This window comes from Cervus canadensis, chromosome 11 (assembly GCF_019320065.1).
Source record: "Cervus canadensis isolate Bull #8, Minnesota chromosome 11, ASM1932006v1, whole genome shotgun sequence".
Lineage (NCBI taxonomy): Eukaryota > Metazoa > Chordata > Mammalia > Artiodactyla > Cervidae > Cervus > Cervus canadensis.
Genome location: NC_057396.1, coordinates 50,957,072 through 50,977,372, shown reverse-complemented (window position 1 = coordinate 50,977,372; position 20,301 = coordinate 50,957,072). Strand labels below are relative to the sequence as shown.

Here is a 20,301-nt window from a genome sequence, read left to right as displayed (position 1 = left end):
CAAGCCTAGAGTCCCATCAGTTTCCAGATTAGTGTGGGAAGTAGAGGGTTCTAATAACAAAATTGACCAAATACTGATGACTTGATCATACTGACAGAAGAGTTTAGAAATGAATCAATGATAGCTTTCAAGAATTAAAAAATAATATGATAACAATTATTCACTTAATCATATCCTTCCTTTCTTCTATGAAACACCTAACTCTGTCTGACAACTTCATTGCTCTGGCAACATAAATACTGAGTTCCTAAAGGTAAAGTTATCCAAATACAGGCTGAAAGAATTCTCTATATTTTAATTTTTTTTCCAAATAGAACCATAAAAGTGAAATAAATGGAAGTCTTAGAAGATCTGCTAGCTATGTCCTATCAGGCAAGTCATGTGGCGTCTCTGAGCCTCATCTACAAAAACATATACAAAAAGTAAAATAACAGTCTCTAACCCAAAGCTTTATATGTAGAATTAAACAAAGAGATGTGAACATTCCCACCATAATGCCAAGCACATAGTAAGCACTCAGTGCATGTTTGTTAAGTGTGAACCACATTGACTGAACGAGGGTAAAACAGCACCTGGCAGACAGAGATCCCCTCTACCACACACCTTCTGTGTTGCTGTGTTTGTTGTCTGTGTTGATGGTTTGGTGAAGGTTATTTTCACAGGAGACATGTGGGGTGGTAAGGAGTTGGCAATGCTCTGCATGATGTTGCTCATCTTGGGACTGCCGCTCACAGGCACAGTGATCGTCTTTGAGACCGGAACAACAGCCTTTGGGACTTCCTTAAGGACAACAGGGGAGGAGCTAGAAGAGTTTGTTCGCCTTCGTTTTCTGGGTTTTTCATCTTCATCTGAACAGCTAACACCTGTAAGGCAATCACAACATTGTTACATTTTATAGCGATCTAACCTTGTATTTTATACCTCATTTTAAAATCATCGTGTCATCAGTCATCCTTGACCTCTCCCTTTGCCTCATGCCCAATCAGACAGTTCTATCAATCTTCCCTTAGGGGAGCTATCTCTGAATGTCTTCCTGACTTTCTTTAACCCTACAGCCATGTTAGGCCTCCTTATCTCCTGCATGTATTTCAGCAACAACCTCCTAAAAGGTGTACATGCTTCTAATTTCTCCACTTCCATTCTACCTTTCAACCTACTACAAGTTATAAAAATCTCACATCTAATCATGCCAGTGCCCTGCCTCAAATCTTTTAGTTTTACCTCCCTACAAGATAAGGCACAAAAATCATTACTGTCTCATTCAAGGTCCCATATCTTTCTAAGAACACAATACCCTATTCCACCCACCCTATAATCCTTGCAAACTGACATGCTCACCATTCCCCAAAGCCGACTTATCACATACTCTATCTATGTAGAATCTTTATATACTCTCGTTATTTGGGGAACACCACATACCATCAGTGACCTCTTCACCATCCAGCGATCATCATCCTGTAAGTTATTTCCTCAGTGAAGCCTTCCCTTACTCCAAGCAAAGCTAATCCATGTCTCCTCTGAGCTTGGAAAGCACTTCATACATTCTTTTCGGTATCACTTATCCCATGGCAATGTGGCAGTCAGTCTGCACATCTCCTGTTATTAAGGGGCTCTCAAAGGGCAACAACTCAGTCTTATTGGTTTGTTTCCCTGGTACAGTGCCTTGCACATATGAAGTTAGGAGAATGAATGACTATATCTCAAACTAATGTTGCCTGTGTGATTTCTGAGAATAAAGCAATAAACTTTCAGTTACTTCAAGCTATGTATTATATGAAATGCTTTCTTCATATTTGGGATTCACTTTCAACATTTAAAAAACAATTAAAAAATAGACCTCTACAGTTATTTTAAAAGACCGTTTTGGCTAAATTCACAGAAATCAGGTATAATACTCCCAAAGTTTAAAATTTTTCTTTATGTACTAAAGCCTCAATTGTCTTATACTTAAGAAAAAAATCAAATGAAAAACATAAAATTTTGCAATATACATAGGAAATCTTTATAAAGCAGACATCCACAAAAGCATACAGCATGACTCATGGAATTGGTGATAAAACATAACTCCTTATACCTTCAAGTTTTAGACTCTAACCAAGACTGACAATGACCTAAAATTATTTCTGTCTAAAAGAGCAAAGTCCACCTCTAAAAGTTACAAAGAAATTAAGTTTATAACTATACTGAGAAAAACCAAAGTCAAATAGTAATGATCTCCAGTTAACACTAAAAGCAAATCAATACTGACATAACAAACATTGAAAGCAAAAAATGAACTGGACATCAAAGTGCTTCACAGGGTAGAATCAAAGGGTTAAAAACTGCAAACAAACCTCAAAAAATTACAGTCAACTAGAAATATGAAAGAAAGATGCTCTAGAATGCTTCACTGAAATTTAACAATTAGAAGACATGTTGCATAATTTTTAAGAACACTACAAAGACTACAATTATAGGAATAAACACTAAATAAATGACATAAGCACACTCTCTTAGTTTCTATTCACATTTGTATTCCATGAAAATCAGAACAAGTGAATACTTAAGAGGACAGCACTATTTAAGGCAGATTCCCCACAGAAAACAAAAAAAAGAATACATAGTCAACCCCCGGAAATTATTAAAAAGCAATATATACCTAGTCATATGTAAAGAAAGGAATTCTTTACAATGTTCAAAAACTAACCACTGCTAATAGCCAGTGGGCCAATGAATTAATCAGGAAGGCAGATCTAATCAGAGCCTATGCTGTAGCTTTTAGCCAAGATGGCCCTGATAACACTGAGAATATCACTTACTTTTGACATAAACAGTACTTCCACTTGGCAAGACAACTACATTGGAGGCAGGACTGGCAGGTCTTGGAGACTTAACCGTTGCTATGCTGCCACTTGGAACAGGGGTAGAGGTTGGGGTTGACGTGGTACTTGTGTAGGAATAGCAAACCACTACTGAAGGAACGATAAAAAAGTCTGCTGTTAACTTTCACCAAAACTGTCCACGCATACACAAAGACAATTTTTTTTACTGCAGGCCAATTTTAACATTTTCATATAACCAGAAGTTAGCAGCCAATACTAGGAATTAGATCCACAGGTTAAAAAAATTAATAACCTTTCCTGAAAATCATCACTTAACTAGGTTTCCCCCAAGTATTTAGCAGCTGTCTATAGGTGGTATTGACAATAGAGAAGAGCACAGTTACAAAGAAACCAAGGTCAAAACTGAGAAAAATGAAAATCATTATTTATTCATGGCAGGAGTTGGACAAAAAGCATATACTTATTTTCTAATATTAATAGCAGTACCAATGATGGAGTGATGGATCATTTTTCCCTAACCACAGAAATTTCCAACTTAGCCCCCAGAGAGAACCAAGCTAAGTTTCTCTTATAAACAACTCACTAGTCACTTGCCATCTAAACAATGCAATAATAACTAAGGTAATGACAACACGGTATTTTAACTGCTTGAATAACAGCAACAAGCAGGAATGAGTACCATGGATTATGCTAAATTCTTCCCATATATTATCACTAATCTCACAACACCACATCCTCATTTTAAGGATGAGGAACCCAAGGCTCACAGAAGCTAAAAGACTGGGTGGAGGTCACAAAGCAAGGAAATGACAAATGAGGACTCAAACCTAGATTAGAACTATCAAAAATTCTATATTCTTTCCACTGAATCAGCGAGGTGGTAAACAGAAAAGATAAAAGAGGGCAGAGAAGAAAGATATCTCTCCTGCAACAAAGAAAACAGGAATTCAATGAAGGCCAAGTTTGAACACTGATAACTGTCTCTCCCTAAATATAGCTTCCTTAGGTGTAAAACAGAGTCTGGCATGTAGGAAAGGAATGTCTCACTCTGTTCCACAATCCATAGTCAAAAAAAGATAATTCCCCAAAATAATCTGACAACTGCATTATTTTCAGGGTCACTTTCATATAACACCAAACTAAGCTACTGAAGTCAACTCAAACATGCACTCTCAAATTTAATATTATTCTTGGTGACCTTAGGAGACTCCAAGGAATTTTAAAGCATCTGTCAATGACTAGATTAAATAACAATAAGAAAGCCTTCTCCATCAGCCATGTAACCCCTAACAGATTCAACACATTGCCTGGAACAGAGAAGCAGCATATACCATTGATTCCAGAAGACAAAAACAGAACTTTATTTTCTAAAGTATCAGTTCAGCATCTTTCTCCAGCAGCTATTATAAATGACTTCTATTGCCTTATTAATTTTCTATGTCACCCATTAAGGCCTTTTATCCACTTCTAACAAGATAGGTTCCTATCAAAAAATTCATTCCAAGGCTTTTTGCAATTTTGTGATTAATGTAATTCACACTTTGAACAAAAGGGATATTTAATTTTGGCTGAGACTAAAAACTTGGCAGTTTCTAGTTTCAGGACAAGAGTTATTCACTAGTTTCACAGCGTTTAAATACTGGGACAAAAACAGATGAAAAATAAGACAAGTTTTCTTGGAAGAATCCAAGAAGAGTCATCTCTGCACACTGACATACTTCTTTACTCACCTTCCTTGCTTCCTGTTTCCGCAGGCACCGGAAGAGACGCATTGTGCTGAACAGCCGCATTGGCAACAGCATTCGCTGTTACAGTGAAGGCAGTTTGGGGAACCAGCCGGGGCATCAGGGGTACCAATCGACGACCTTCAATGGACCATTCTGAGGAACTATTAGGTCCAGACATACTAAACAAAAAAGAAAATGCTGCTACAAGAGTTCTCGATTGCTAAAACTGAATCAAGTACATATATTCAAATATAACTTTTTAAATTATAAAAAAGTACTCTGAGTGAACAGGAGAGGCTTTATTTTAAGCAAGATCGAAACTATGAATAAAAATCAGAATTTAAGGAATCTTACATACACTCAGGTTTTCGCACATTTTATTCCATAATCTGAATCTTATAATGAACATCTCTGAAACTGTGAAAAACTGTCCCATGCCTTGTAAATAAACATCAACGTTATTTTCATTAGTTTAAATCTGGTTGGTATTAAAGATGAAAACTAGTATTTCTACCAACTTTTAGAACTTAATGTTGTAATTAGGCTAAAAAGGTAAGAATTACTCAATTTCAACAATCAGACTTTCCTTAATAATTAAGGATGAAATTCACTGAATTTTTGCAAAATTATCCTAACTGCCTGCATGGCCAGAGGTTCTAAGGCTTTCAAACAAGGGAAACTGAGGCAGTAAACGAGGGAGACTAGGTACTGGGAGGTGTGAGGCTGCACATATCACAGAAGGTGTCACTGACAATGTGTTATATTATTATCCTTTCTATTAAAAAAAAATAGACTGGATCAGAGGACACTGGAAGAAATCTGCCACTATTTTAATTTTACCTATTTATATCATTCTTCACTCTCAGAGATGTTTGAAGCCACTGAACTCTATTCCTTAGCAGACACTATTCTCAATTTTACTCTAAACTTGTTGAGCAAATTTTATCCTAGGAGCCCAGACAGAGGCTGAAGCAGGAAAAGACAGCTTCCGCTTCCCTTTGCTTGGCTTCAGTAAAGGCAGCAGTCTAACCAACAGTGACTGCCAAGGTTTAAAATTCACCCAGAGTCAACCAACCAGTTTCTTCACTAAGTTGGAAATACTTCTGCACCTTTTTCAAAACCAAAGATTCTACAACCCAACCTAGAGTTGAAGATTCTGTGTATCCACTGATTTCCGGTAGAGTACACAAAAGCCCTTGTTAGTGGATAGTGGAAAAATGATGATGATGGTGACGATGATAGTTAACATCAATGAGCACTTAGTACATGTGATATATTGTTCTAAATATTTTGCCTGTATTAACTCATATAATTCTTTCAAGCCTATGAAATTGGTAGTATTATCATCTCCATTTTATAGATGGGAAAACTGAGTTACCAAGAGGTTAAATAACTTGCTTAGGGTCACACAGTTACTAAATAGCTCCTTTAACAAGCATATATCATGCTCTTGAATGAACTGCCACATCACAAGTAGAAGGTATAAAAATTTTCAAATGTGTTTCATGTCTAACTTTCGCCTTTGATTTATACTAACTAGACACTGTTGTCTAATCTACAAACTTTCAATGAATGAAACAAATTACAACTTGAGAAGAATTTACATTCAGCTAAGAAAAGAAATTCTAGGAGTTGATGAATCCAACTGAGTTACTGTGGGAAATCTGCAAATTCCCTATGGTTTAACACAGGCCTACCTAAGACACAGGAAAGAGGGATTCCTAAAACCCAGATAATCCTCACAAATCTGTTATCACGTAATCTCAAGTTGATGCTAGTTTTGAAATAGAGAATGGTACAAACAAGAGAGACAGAAAAGGGCTAATACTGATTGTCAAAGGGACAAAATTCTAAAAGCCATTCAGTATTTTCTTGGTTTACTCCTATCTTGCTACCATTTTACTAGAATGTCACTAATAAATTTGCTTGATGAAAGTTTACCACACAAATAAAATGATGTCTACACTTACCTGGTACACTGTTAAATAGTGGCAGAAATTATGGAAGATTAATAATTTAAGCACATGAATATATATGCTATTGAAAAGACAGAATCTGCAGTGCAAAAAACATGACTGCAATTTCTAAAAATATCTATAAATCTTCCAAATTTCTACTCACACAAAAGTGCTCAATTTTTTTAAGTGAGTGAAAAATTACTCATCATGTTATAATTAGACTAAAAATGCCTATTTGCTTATTAAAGAGGATGTAAATATGCATTAGTTGCACAAATCATTTAAAAAGAATTTTACAGGTTTCTGTAAACATCTTATTCCATGGCTTCCCTGGGATTCCTAAGTTTCAGAGAACATTTCTTTATTTATACTAAATATAGCAAGAGGGGGGTGGAAACCTTGCTCCAAGCCCCTTTTCTGAGAAGTCTGACACTAGTAGAACTACCTTGGCCCTTGCATCCTTTGGTGTGCACGGCACCAGCACGAAATCCTCACAGAGAGACTCACACAGTATCCATGAACGTCTAGCTGATGGGGAAGGAGTTAAGAGATCAGTAATTCTGGATAGCTACTTTCTCTAGATACAATGCTGCCAAGAGTGGCCCAATTAAAAACTGTGAGGCCTCTTAACATTCCAGGCTTTAATACTATAATATTCTGACATGTTTCAAAACTGAATTAGAGTATCAAATAATAAAAACGTGTTATGGTTCAAGCAAGGCTTTTCTTTGATCCCAGACACTTGACTCCTTTTGTTTCCACCTCCTTTGTGCTCAATTTTCTTGGCTTTCTTTTCACCTTTCAAACATTCCTTCTGACCTAAGCTGCAGTTTTGAGTGGGGGAGGGAAGGGAGAGGAGAAAGGGAATGCAGTCAGTTCAGATGCATTCCTCCTTTGGCTCAAGTTACTTTTTTCAGGATCAGAGTATGAAACCCTCCTATAGATAATCTTTAGAACTAGGTTCTGTTGCTACAGAGGGCAAAGGAGACGGACAGAATGAGGGATCTATGTCTTCCTCAGCATTACCCACTCATTGCCCCTTGGGCTCCACAAGTAAATACAACATCTGGTCAAACTAAAACCACAATGTAAAATATTAAAACAGGAGTATGGAAAGGCCTGAGAAGCTTAAAATTATACACTGAAGTAAACGTTTTTCAAAAAATTAAATTCATGTATTAAAGAAATCAGAAAGGAGAAAAAAAAAGGAAACAGGTAGGTAAAAGCCAACTCTCAATTATCCATGCTAATAGAGAGAGGAGGGAAAGGGAGAGGTCAAACAGATTAAAGAAACTCACATATTAACCAAAATACTTTGGCAAATACTTATAATTTCTTCCATCAAACCTTTTCCAGAACAACTAACAAGTAGTAAAATAACTAATTAAAATATTCACCTCCTCTCCCTTCCCACCCTCTGACTACTTTCAAGCAGCAAAATAGCTAAAGGGTGGGCAGTATTAGGAAGGGGAGGAGGAGAAGAGAAGGAAAAGCAAGGGGCTCGGTTAATTCGTAAATGAAGTATGTGCCCCTGAATAATTGAGAGCTTCAATTTTGAAATAAATACAAGAAAAAGCCTGAAATAATAATAACCTATTTGCATACCTGTAACTTGGTCTTTCACCCAAATATAAGGATAAATTCATTCTTTAAAGGGGAAAAAAGGAAAAGGAGACTAAATAAATGTTATCTTTAAGTATGAAACTGATGCATCAACTTATAACTAATTGTCCCACAATATTGTTCCAATGTTTTTAAGGTACTAATTTTGTCTCTAAGTGCCTCTGAATGCAAACTACTATTCACTACTTCATTATCTAGCACGTAAGTTTCCTATTACCAGTTCTCAAATTAGAATCTAGGCTCAGTTACTATTTTTAGAGTATCCCAATTTAAAAGTTTAGAGAAATTTAAAAGAAGGAGCACATTAATATTTAAATGTTTCAGCCATGTTGGCCTAACAATACTTAATGTCACTAGAGGAAAATTTCCAAATTTCTACAGTGCATAGATATCTACCACTGGAAAATCTCCAAATTCAAAAACTGCTTATCTTTCAAACTATGCAGTTAAAAAGGTAGCACCCCATTTTATCAGTCAAGTAAAATGAGGAACAGAGAAGTACAATATGAAGCTAATGGATCTTCGGGGTCAATACTAATACTGCCAATTGGGTTAAAAGCACTATTTATTACAGAATGGAAAGGTATCAAAATTTTTCTTTTAGCTTTACTTCATATTAAGACAAAAATAAAAAGCAAATGAATTATTCTGTAACATACCTTATTTTATAAAATGTTCCTACCACCTTGCATTAACATTTAAAGGATAATTTTTGCTCTTTTCTATTTTTCAGGAGGCACTCTCTCCATACATACTCCGTTAATGCTCAGTCCCTATCTTCTACCACCCTCCACCCCATCTATCAAATAGTTATAATGATTTGAAAGCAATTTGATAAAAATTCTTTATAATTTTAATCTTGTTGACTTTTCAAAGTAAATTAAAATATACTGTATTCATATTTCTTAAAACCAGGCTATATGTTAGAATCTTTTTTCTGAATCTCAAAATACATGAAATATGAGTCAAAAAATTTATAATGCCTATTTATAAAGCAATATGTATACATATCAAATACTGTTACAAAGAACCTCTATGGGGCTGTCAAATTTGGGGAGCAGGGTATTTTGTTATTAAACTTTGTTTCAAGTAAAGGAATCACCTGCTAAACTGTGGAGGCCTTTAGGTACACAGAGATTACATTGTAACAGGATCTGACCTGAGTACTTAAAGCTTGCCTAACCAAATAAACGCAAAACATAACCAATAGAATAAACAGTAGGTTAGGATCCCTGAGTACAGAGATATTACTATCAAGATAAAAGACTCAGGAACCTCTACACAATAGGAAGACTGTTCCAAAACTATGGTACACTGCGTCATGAGAAGTCAGGGTGGTACGACTAATGGCTTACTTATGTGCGATTGTTGTTAACCGCTCATCGTTTACTGCTCTCCGAACTTCAGCACGGTGGCGCTCTGTTGAGATGCTATGAAAAAAAATAGCCATTATAGAACTCTGCCAAGCAGGCAGCTCTTCTCTATACTTTTATTCATGTTTAAGTCAACATTTTTTGTGGGGGAGGAGGGGAATTGATGTGTAAAAAAGATAAAGACAAGGGTCTAATATATATATATTCAAATGATTTAATTAAAGTCATAGAAAAGGATTCAGACTGATTCTGTGTAATTGTAGAGAGAATTACAATTGTAGAGAGAATTTGTAACTAAATTCTAATTATAAATTACAAATTATAAATTTATACAAATTATACAAATTACAAATCACAGAAAGACAAATTCAGTTTGCTATGAAGTCATTAACGTCCAAAACTCAGAAATGTCAGACCACAGTCAAGATTAGCAGAGGTTCCGGTTATCTAAAAATACAAACCACTGAATGACTGCTAATCATGGTTACTGAGATTTTGGCCCTCAAAAGAAAGTCCTTTCTAAAGCTTAAGAGTCTAAAATTTTATGTTCAGTGAATATAATAAAGAAATGAAAGTGATAAGATAATGTTTCCTATAGCTATATGGTATGAAACTTGATACCAGGATATTACTCCTTTATTACTCAACACTGAAGCTATGTGTCTTCTGTACTATATCACATCACCACTACGGTAAAAATGTGCTTATGTTGATCCTGATTAAATATACGTAAAGTTAAATCTAAACAACTAAAAAAAAAAGGCTATACCAATTCCATTCCATTCATAAATACTCAATAAAATGAATACCACCCTTGAAATTGTAATCTTTATTGCTAAGCTAAATCTATACAATTGATTAAAATATTTAAGGGGCTTAAAAGCAGAATTTATGAGGCAATATAAACAAACAAAAAATATAAATTGTTAAGTATGAAGGCATTAAGGCAGGATTTAATAACATATCTACTTTACTGTTAATTGAACATAGGGGGAAAAAAATCTCTTCCCTATTTTCACTTTAAAAATAAGACAAAATGGTCTTAAATGTTGAAAGGAAATTTCAGTTAAAACAGAACTGAATTTTCTGAGAAAGCTCAAGATGTTAAGAATGGACCAAGGCAAAGTACCAAAGAACCCCTTTCACCAGATTTTTTTAAATGAAGTCCCACACTAGTGGGAAGCTGAAGGGATCAACTGTCCCTAATGCTGTGACTACATAATCACTACCCATTTCTATCAACTAAGACAACAACTGCCTAGTGTCTTCTTCTACACCCTAACAAACGTCACTTGGCCACCCTAGATCTTCATATCCAGTCACTACCAGCTCTTCTTTCCTTTACCCAGGTTAAACATATTTCCCTTTTCCAACTGGCCCAAAGCTAAAAGAACCTGCCTTAAACCTCTTCTGATTAGATTACAGAATAAATGGTAAATTACATAATGTTCTGTAACGAAGCACACAACTGGGTTGGGATCTCTAAGTACCAACAACCTGAACACCTCTGTCTTCAGCCTAAGAGGGAGGAGTATCACAATACCTCAAAATGAAATTTCTAGAGTCATGTCTCACAAACTTTTATGGTAATTTACCTAAGAACTTTTGAGAGTTCTCCAAGAAGATCTTTCTTTTCCTTGGTGAGATCTCCCTGTGCCCGAAGTGCACTGATAACTCCAGCATATGCCTCCAATTCTAGAAGAAGAAAATTATTTTATCAAAATAGACCATCAATATTTTAATACTATGGCTATATACAGTGAAACTTCAGGGCAGGAAACCTAAAAATCAATATGCAAATATTTCATTAATGTCCTCTCAAAAATTTTATCTACTAACATACATTAAATGTGGCTTTTATAATCTTATTTTCTTTTTTACTGCCTCACAGAAGTCATTTGTGTAAAAGTTTAGGAAGAAAAGTCTAAATGTTTTGCTTTACATATCATCACTGAAGAACATTCAACTTGGATGCTACCAACAACTGGGAATAGGTTCCCAGTGGTATAATAAGGCTGATAAGAGAAGTTCTTAGTATTACTGATAGGCAGCTTTACTGATAAAATTTTGAAATAATTCCTTAAGCGTGCCTAGGAATTCAACCTATATTCCATCTGTGAGTAGCGTGCAACTGAAAAACTACTAGATCAAGAGTCAAATGACCAGATTCTGGCTCCAGCACTGACATTAGTTGTGTGACCTTGGGTAAATCCTTTCTCATCTCTGATCCTAGTCTCTTTACCTAGTGTCCTAGAAGATACATTGAAGGTACCTTGAAGAAACCACCACCAAATTGAAACCACCAGCAAAATGACTAAGGCTTGATAAGCAAACATGAATTTTCGCTCTTACAGAAATCAGGACATAATACACTGAAACCTAATTCCAGACAGTTTCGTTTCACTAACTTTCCACAGCAACAACCATTATTTAATGAAACTGTTGTCCCTAGTAGTGGTTAAACTATAAAACCAAAAAGCCCTCAATGGCTCCCAATGAACCATGCCTGCTTCTCAGTGTACTTCCTCATGTACTACCTTTCTATAGTACCTCCAACAATGACTCTGGACTTGGCATGTGACTTGCTTTGGCCAATGGAACATCACATACATGATGCAAACAGCAGCCTTGCACACAGGGCCTTGTTCTCTTGGAACCTTAAGATCACCAAGCTGTGAAGAAGCACAGGATGAAAGGTCACATGGAGAGGGCGGCCCAGCCATCTTAGCTGAGCCCAACTAACCAGCTAAGCTACCAGCTGAACAGAGCCACATGAGCGAGCTCAGGCAAGATGAACAACCCATAGAATCATGAGAAATAATAAAATAGTTGTTTCAAACCATAAACACTATGAGACAAGTAGACCTGAACAAAACAAAATGACGGGACATAAGTATCCAGACTATAGCTATCTTCTTAATAGATCCAACTTACTACCAGTATTTGCCAATGCCTTAGCCAAATAACTAAGGCATGCATAGCTGCATTCAAGATACTACAATAACAGTAAAATAGTAGCCTCATTCAGTTCATATTATCCACAGTTCTGTCAAAAAAAAAAAAAAAAAAGAATTTATATAGAAGAGTGAGTTGACCATATTAAATAGACATGTCTTGTTCAACTGAATTATTCCATGTGTAAACATGTGTAAACATTCTGCATGTTCAATCTACACTGGATATTAGGTAGATGTTTCATGTGGTCCCTCTGGAAGGACAAAGTGCTTCCCTGGAAATATTTCGTTCCAAAAAACATACCTCGGCTTTTATCAGACTCCAAAGTAGAGTTCAGAAAGACACTGGGGATAACTTAAGAAATAACTATACTCTAAATGTTTATGCCTCACTGATCAAGTATTTTATTCAACAAATCAGTATTGAGTCCCATTATATATACACGAGATAGTATGCTAAACCCTGCCTTAAGAAGTTAACTCTAGAATAAAGTAACTGTGAAGCAAGTCATCAGACAATTCTGATACAGTTTACAATACAGTGGCAAAGGCACAGAGTAAAAACATCATCTAGTCTAGAAGCATAAGCTTTACTCAGAAATAGAACTGTGCTCTAGGCAGGCAGGGGGAAATGCAAATATGCAAAAAGAACAGAGAGTAAATGAGCATATAATGTTTCATAAAGACGTTAAACTTCCAGTAATAGTCACTATTTTGAGAGTTTTATACTAGGAAAAGTAAAAATATGCCTGTACTTGGCTAGTCACTAATTCAAACCTAACTACTAACTGAACACTACTACTACTGCAAGGTACCAAGACGAATCTTCATATAAACAAAACAAGGTCCCTATCCTCAAAATGATTAAAATCCAACAAGGATGAAAATAGAAAAATAATTTGGGGCCAGACTAAGAAAAGCCACTATTTCCAGTCGAAAAAGTTTTTGATAGGACTCAGTGATTGATTAAATGTGGAAGGAATGGCAGACGGAAAATAACCAGATTTTTCAGTTTCCAAGATATTTGGGAGAATGACAATACCATAAAAAGAAATGGAGAGGTCAGAGAGAAGTGATTTGAGGAAAAGGTTCACTTTTGGCCTGTGAAATTTATGGTGATCAAAATTTCACTATTTCACAGTAGTTTTTAGAAAGTGAAATTAACTAAAGACAAAGATTTTTGACATCTCAAGTCTCATTCCAAGTATAACTAAAAAGTCACGGATAGAAGAGGTAGCAACCGCACAGAAAACTGTGTAACTCAGAACACAGTTCTCACAGGTACACAACCCAAGGCACTTTCCCTTCATTCAGTGAGAAATTCATTCACTGTAAAGAACATCTGCTAGCTTCCCAACCTCATTCACATTTGTGGATTTCCATTTTGATGAGAATCCTAAGATTCTGACAAATATCAAGCTCAGTTGAATTTCTGGTATTATTTTTGATACCATTCTATTACAGTGTTAACTTTAATGACACTTAAATATAATGAAATAATTACATGAAAAACCACAGAAAACAAAAGATCTGCTGAACTATTTTAATAAAGCCTCAACCCATTCCATTTAAACAAACCTGCCATTCAATATGAATACTGTATTTCATAAAGCCCCATGTTAGAGTTATATAGAGATAGAAATTCTCTATCCCAATTTCTATGTGGGCTTCTCTTGTGGCTCAGACAGTAAAGAATCTGCCTGTAAGGCAGGAGACCCGAGTTTGATCCCTGAGTCGGGAAGATCCCCTGGAGAAGGAAATGGCAACCCACTCCAGTATTCTTGCCTGGAGAATCCCAAGGAATGATAAGCCTGGTGGGCTACACAACTGAGCAACGAACATTTTCACAAGTAAAATATAAATGTTTAGCATCTTATGTTAAAATAATGTATAACTGTTTTAAAAGAATCTTTTAAAAGCTAATCCTTAAAATATTTTAAGCTAATTCTTAAACACAGTACCTTCTCTAAACTCTGGACCTAGAGCTAGGGTCTGAAAGCAGTTCAAAGGTTTCACTGTTATGATAATGAGCCAAGGAGGAAGTCATTCTGCAAATCACTATCAAAGCTCACCTCTCAAAAGAAGGATCACTGAAGATGACATTACCCTATAGGAAGGCTGTTCTCTTCAATACAGAAGCAGCTCTTCAGCAACATTACCTACACAGCTCTGACTAAAATTAAGGATAAATTTAACACTTAAAGCTTACAATTTTTATATTTAAACATAATCTCTTGATTTGAGGTCCTAAAAGCCCAGAAACTAAAGCAACTGACTGCAGTTGTGATCTGAACAGATCACAATAACTCTGTAACTATTTCAGCTATGAAATAAATACAAATCCAACTTTATAACTGGTAGCTGGCAAGTTAGACCAATTGCCTATCAGTGTATAGAAAACCTTGAATGGATAGTAAAAATTTAACTTATAAGGTTAAATTTTAAAAAGACAAAATAAAGGAATAATTGACCAAAAAAAATCAAGGGACTAAAGTACAATGCTAAGAAATAGTTTAAAATATAGAAATCTTCATGGTAGCCCCAAGGGGAAATAAAAAGGGCAAAGGTTATCAGCAGCTAAGGCCAGCCTAGCTATGATTCAGATTTATCCACAGGAATTTCCAACAAAGATTTCTTGTGAAGAAATGATTCAAATAATAATAATAAATGCAATAAATAAATGTCTGAAAGCAACTGCTTTAAAATGCTATATACTCAGATGTCGGACACTGTGATAGGCCCATTTTATATATACTTAACCCACAAACTTATGAGGCAGATATTATTACCTTCATTTACAAAAGTATCAATAGATTTAGGGAGATTAAACAACTTGTTTTAGGATGTCAGTCATGAGTAACAGGACCAAGATCCTAAATCTATGTGAATTCAAAGTCCTCACTTTCCCCTTCAAAATCACAGATATCTAAATAATTGCTATCCTCTGCCAAAACACTTAATGTTCTTTTCCAAATTATTTTTTCATTTATTGAGCCCTTACTATGTGCTGGTCTGAGACTACAGTGGTAAATAAGACAAAAATGTCTTCCTTGAATCTTAGAGTCTAAGGCTACATTTCTCAACCAAGGATTCTCATTTGAATCACAGAATACAGAAAATGATTTGAGTAATTTTTTCTCAATTTTCCCAAAGATAATACATACCATACCATTCTAGATGCAGGAAGAAAAGTTGGTTTATTACATACAATGAAGGCCTTAGCATTAGGGCTTAATTCTCTCCCTAAACGCTGTTTGAGAAAGACTGCCCTAAAGGAAAAGAAGCACTAAATAATTCATTACAAGTGTAAATGGTGTTTTATTACTGATAGTAAAATATAATTTAGGAAAGTCAGCATCGTTTCAGTTCAGTTCAGTCGCTCAGTTGTGTCCGACTCGTTGTGACCCCATGAACTGCAGCACGCCAGGCCTCCCTGTCCATCACCAACTCCCGGAGTCCATCCAAACCCATGTTCATCGAGTCAGTGATGCCATCCAACCATCTCATCCTCTGTCCTCCCCTTCTCCTCCTGCCTTCAATCTTTCCCAGCATCAGGGCCTTTCCAAATGAGTCAGCTCTTCGCATCAGGTGGCCAAAGTATTGGCGTTTCAGCTTCAACATCAGTCCTTCCAATGAACACCCAGGAATGATCTCCTTTAGGATGGACCGGCTAGATCTCCTTGCAGTCCAAAAACCAGCAAAGCTTACATTAACTCAGAATTCAGAAACAGTATGGCTCCAGTCCATGGGGTTGCAAAGAGTCAGATACAACTGAGCGACTCAGCACGCGCACACACACATGTAATTCACACACACATGTAATTCACACACACTCATGAAGGCTAAAAGTATGTTAAAGTGAGACTGGAATCCTATTCCCTGGATTCTGACCCCATGACTTACTAAAGAATTCTGACCCCATGACTTACTAAAGAATTAGTTTGGGTTCTAAGTTTCAGTTTTGTCATCTGTAAAATGTGGACATAAAAAGAAAAATACCTATCTGGTTTGAGTGAGAATTAAATGAGATGTTGAATGTAAAGGACTCAGTCCAGTAGCCCTGAAGAATTCTTAGCTGCTATTATTATTAATATGATTCATGTATCTACTGTGTACAAAGCACTATGCCAGGCCCTAAGAAAATAACAAAGAGTAAAACAAGAACTATATATCTCTAAAGGGTATCTAACACAGCATGAAATATGACATCCATGCAACAGTCATGACCCAAATAGAAAGCAAAAAGCATCACACAGAGGCACAAAACATCAAAAATGAAAATCATACCCAATTTTCGAAGAATCCTTTTGCATTCATCCCTGCTGAGATCCAAAAGTGTTGGCCACACAACAGGCATTGCTGCTTCTTTTTGGTAGCCCCAAAGAGCTTATCTTCCCTACCAAAGCAAAAACCAAAAAGTCAAATTAAAAAAGCCCATTACAGAAGTACATTCAAAAGCCCACTCACCTGGATATCCACACATTAAGAAGCAACACCAGTAAAAGTATCACAAAAGCCTATTTCACCTCCACACTTTCCAACTTCTGACAAATGAAGAATTTAACCATTTGGGAGCTTACTACTCCAGCCTATCACATGGAAAGAACACAGGTATCAGATACCTATAGGCTTTAATTAGATCTTAGGAGTTACTGGCTGTGTGATCCTGGGTAAACAGGTCTACTTGAACATGTGTTACTATAAAGTAGAAGTTTTATCACCCAGTTATGAGGATTGAATAAAAGTGTATGTGAAGTTCTTATCCTAGTGGCAGGCACATTATTTAATAAATAAATGCCACTACCTATGTAATCTTGGGCAATTAATTCACTTGACTTCTGCCAAGTTTCTCACTATGAATTACATGAGATACAGTATGTAAAGATCCTAAGATGCTAAGTGGGTAAATGGAACTGTCTCCTCGTCTTAACAATGAAAGACGAATTTACCCCCCGAAGTCTTTACAAAAGCGTCTACCAAAAGTTTAGATGTCAGAAACTTCGGACTGGTAATCCCCTGGTCTAGAAAAAGACAACGGCGCTGGGCCCTTGCACAATACCTGCTTAGCCCACAGGAGATCTGCTGTACCTATTAAATAAATGAGTGACTAGAAAGAGTAACACGAATGAATGAATGAGTGAATGTAAGAATGAGTGAGCCCAGTGTCTAGACGAGGAGTCAGGCATCGATCCGTAATAACTGCTATCTCTTTTCCAAGAGCTAGAGCTGCTAACTCCAGCTCCACGCCTGGAGTTGAACCCCCTCCCCCTACTTCCCATAGTCCTCTCAGCTAAGAACCAACCCAGAGCAAGGAGAACTGAACTGCGCGCCCCAGTCGGCAGAATGACATAAAGAAAAGGGGTGGGGAAGAGGAAGAAGGGGCAGAGCCAAAGGAATCCGCTCCCTCCACAAGCCAGTCCCCGCCTCCCGACAGGATCTTGGAGGTGGCCGGCGACCGCCGGAATCAAGCACCACGTCACGGCATCCCGATGCGTCCCCGCCAGAGGACCTTACTGCGGGGCCGCATCGCACTGGAAACCTGGGCAGAGGCTGCCGGAGCCCGCTCCGGGAAACGGAATCCTGTCTAATCCTTCCCCGACTCAGTGTCAAGGAGGCTAGCCCGCCCCGCCCCCTCCCCAAACACACACTCTCGCAACACCACAACAAGAGTAGCCCGCCCACCCTCCTCACCCGTGCCGCTCAGCGCCCACCCCAATGTCAAGTCCGCGACCCAAGCTCTGTAAGGACCAGCAGCCGGAGTCAAGGGCTGTGGTAGGCATCAGCGCCTCGTTCCCTCCTTAGCGGAGAGGACAACGGAGAGAAAGAGTAGACGCTCGGACAGCCAGGTAGACGACCAAGACTCACCGGCAGGCCCCCAGGAGCTGGACCCCCGCAATTCCAGCACCAGGCCTGCCAGTTCCCCTAAGCCCACCTCGGGGAGCCCCACGATCCCGTTAGGAGACAACGGAGGATGGGGCTGGGCGCCCCAAGCCAGGCTCCAAATGTTTGGCCCGGCGGTCCTTCAGACTGGCTATCCTGCCAGCTCCTCCCAGCACTCTGTCTGAGAGTCACCCACCTGCCCGGCCTTTCTGAGCTCATCTAAAAGGCTCCTCCGCCAAGACTAGGGGACACCAGGAATTGGGTTTGTTTGCGGTGCCTCTGAACGGGCAAGATGGCGACAGGTATCAGGGCGCAGGCGCAGCCGCGCGTTGCAAGTCGGGAGGTGTAGTTCGCCTTTCCCGCCTTTCGAAGAACGGACACCAGAAGATATCCATTCTTCTGTCCCTCTTTTCCTCCACGTTTTGAAAGCAAACGAGAGACATCGCGAGGATTGCTGGGAATTGTGGTCTGAACTCAAACTCCCTCCTCTTTCGCTCTCGGTGGGCACGCGCAAAGAAAGCTGGGATTGTAGTTTCTTCCGTACCCTCCTCTCCCGGCTTCGCGCGCCTCTCCTCGGATCTCTCAGCCAATGGGCTGGCTCTCCGCTACGTGTTCCGCTACGTGTGGCGTCACACGTAGTGGCCAAGATGGCGTCGGTAGCTGGAGCAGAGGGTTCCCTGCGACCTTTATTCTAGGCGGGGTTAGGAACGGTTGGGAAGTTTGTTCGTCCCTGAAGGGCCGTTGAGGATTAGACTCGGATTCCTCAAGAGTATTGGGAGCAATTATCACGGCCTCCAGCCCCGCCAAACGCAGCTCGAGGAGAGAGCATCCACGCTGCCAGACCTGACGCAGTGGACACCGCAGTTGGGCGTACCCGAACTTGGGGTTGCGGAGTTGCAAGTAGAGAAGCGGGACCCGAGCGTTCTCGACTTCGGGTTTATCTGCCTGTGAAGTGGGAATGATAGTGCCATTTCTGTCAAAGGCAAGGAGAAAGGATTTATTTGAGGCCCGGCGACTTGGCAGGTTCACCCTTTAGCCTTTGTTCTTAATCACAGAACAATTGTGTGAAGAGGGTATTGTTACCCCTAATTAATGGATGGGAAAAGGGGCCCAATATATAGTTAATTGCTGCTGTGAGATCGAAGCCAGTACCTGCTATTGTTGAAGATCTAATTAAATTTTGTGATTTCCCTGTCTTTCAAATTTTTTTCTTTGGGAAATGACTGCTCTGGTTAAAATGTTCAAATGGAAAGGAGTTTTTAATCTGCTTTATGATATTAACAAAGTTTTCTTATAAATGTTAGGTTAATTTTACCCTACTGGGATGTGATACACAACGTACAGAAAAATTCTTGGGTCTCCATTGTAGGTTAGGTAGGGAAAATAAATAACAACATGTGTGTACTGTTTGCCCATTAGCTAAGAATCCTTTCGGAGGCCCAGGAAAATTTTATAGTGTTGGAATGCAAGTCTATCCCTTGAGAAAGTCAGGAAGTGGACAAATAGTCTCCCACCACCCCATCCCTGATCTTCCAATGCATTCTCTTCCATCTGTTTCCTACTAAAGTATCACCTGTTTTCTGACCAATTTCTTAACTCTCGGAAAGATGATAAATGAAACTTTAATAGAAGATTTTGAATATTCTTTGATTTGAGTCTCATAGCATCTTAGTGAGCCAAGTCTAATTAAGATTACCCCCTACTATGAAAAAGAAAAACACAGATCAAGAACTCACCCTATTCCACAAAGCTAGGAATTGAAGGGAGCTAGGTTCCCCCCGCCCCCATCTTCTGACTTCCAAGTGTCTTCCTCTACAACATATGTCAAGGTGACAGGTAATGGAGTAGAGATGGAAAGACAAGCTGCTTATAAAACCAACTCTGACCATAATTAGTGTATGAGTCAGGAATTATTATAGCTTATCCTATCCTTGTGCTTGATTAGGTGCCAATACTGTTCTAAG

The 20,301-nt window shown here is 38.1% G+C and overlaps 1 protein-coding gene across 14 annotated transcripts in view; it reads right to left on the bottom strand.

The window, feature by feature from the left end:
- EMSY (EMSY transcriptional repressor, BRCA2 interacting) overlaps nt 1-18,835 on the bottom strand; it is an 81,841-nt gene extending 63,006 nt beyond the window's left edge. For 2 of the 14 annotated variants that reach the window (XM_043481198.1, XM_043481206.1), the window contains exons 1-8: nt 18,534-18,830; nt 16,745-16,853; nt 11,099-11,198; nt 9,486-9,560; nt 8,113-8,154; nt 4,553-4,728; nt 2,799-2,951; nt 604-863 (exon numbers count right to left, since the gene is read on the bottom strand). In XM_043481198.1, coding sequence (XP_043337133.1) covers nt 604-863; nt 2,799-2,951; nt 4,553-4,728; nt 8,113-8,154; nt 9,486-9,560; nt 11,099-11,198; nt 16,745-16,814 — 876 coding nt within the window. In that variant the 5' untranslated portion in view covers nt 16,815-16,853; nt 18,534-18,830. Of the gene's footprint in view, nt 1-603; nt 864-2,798; nt 2,952-4,552; nt 4,729-8,112; nt 8,155-9,485; nt 9,561-11,098; nt 11,199-16,744; nt 16,854-18,322; nt 18,502-18,533 lie in introns of those variants that run through there. The other 12 variants (XM_043481212.1, XM_043481208.1, XM_043481207.1 and 9 more) reach the window with 12 other exon arrangements.
- Between the last annotated feature and the right edge of the window lie 1,466 nt (nt 18,836-20,301).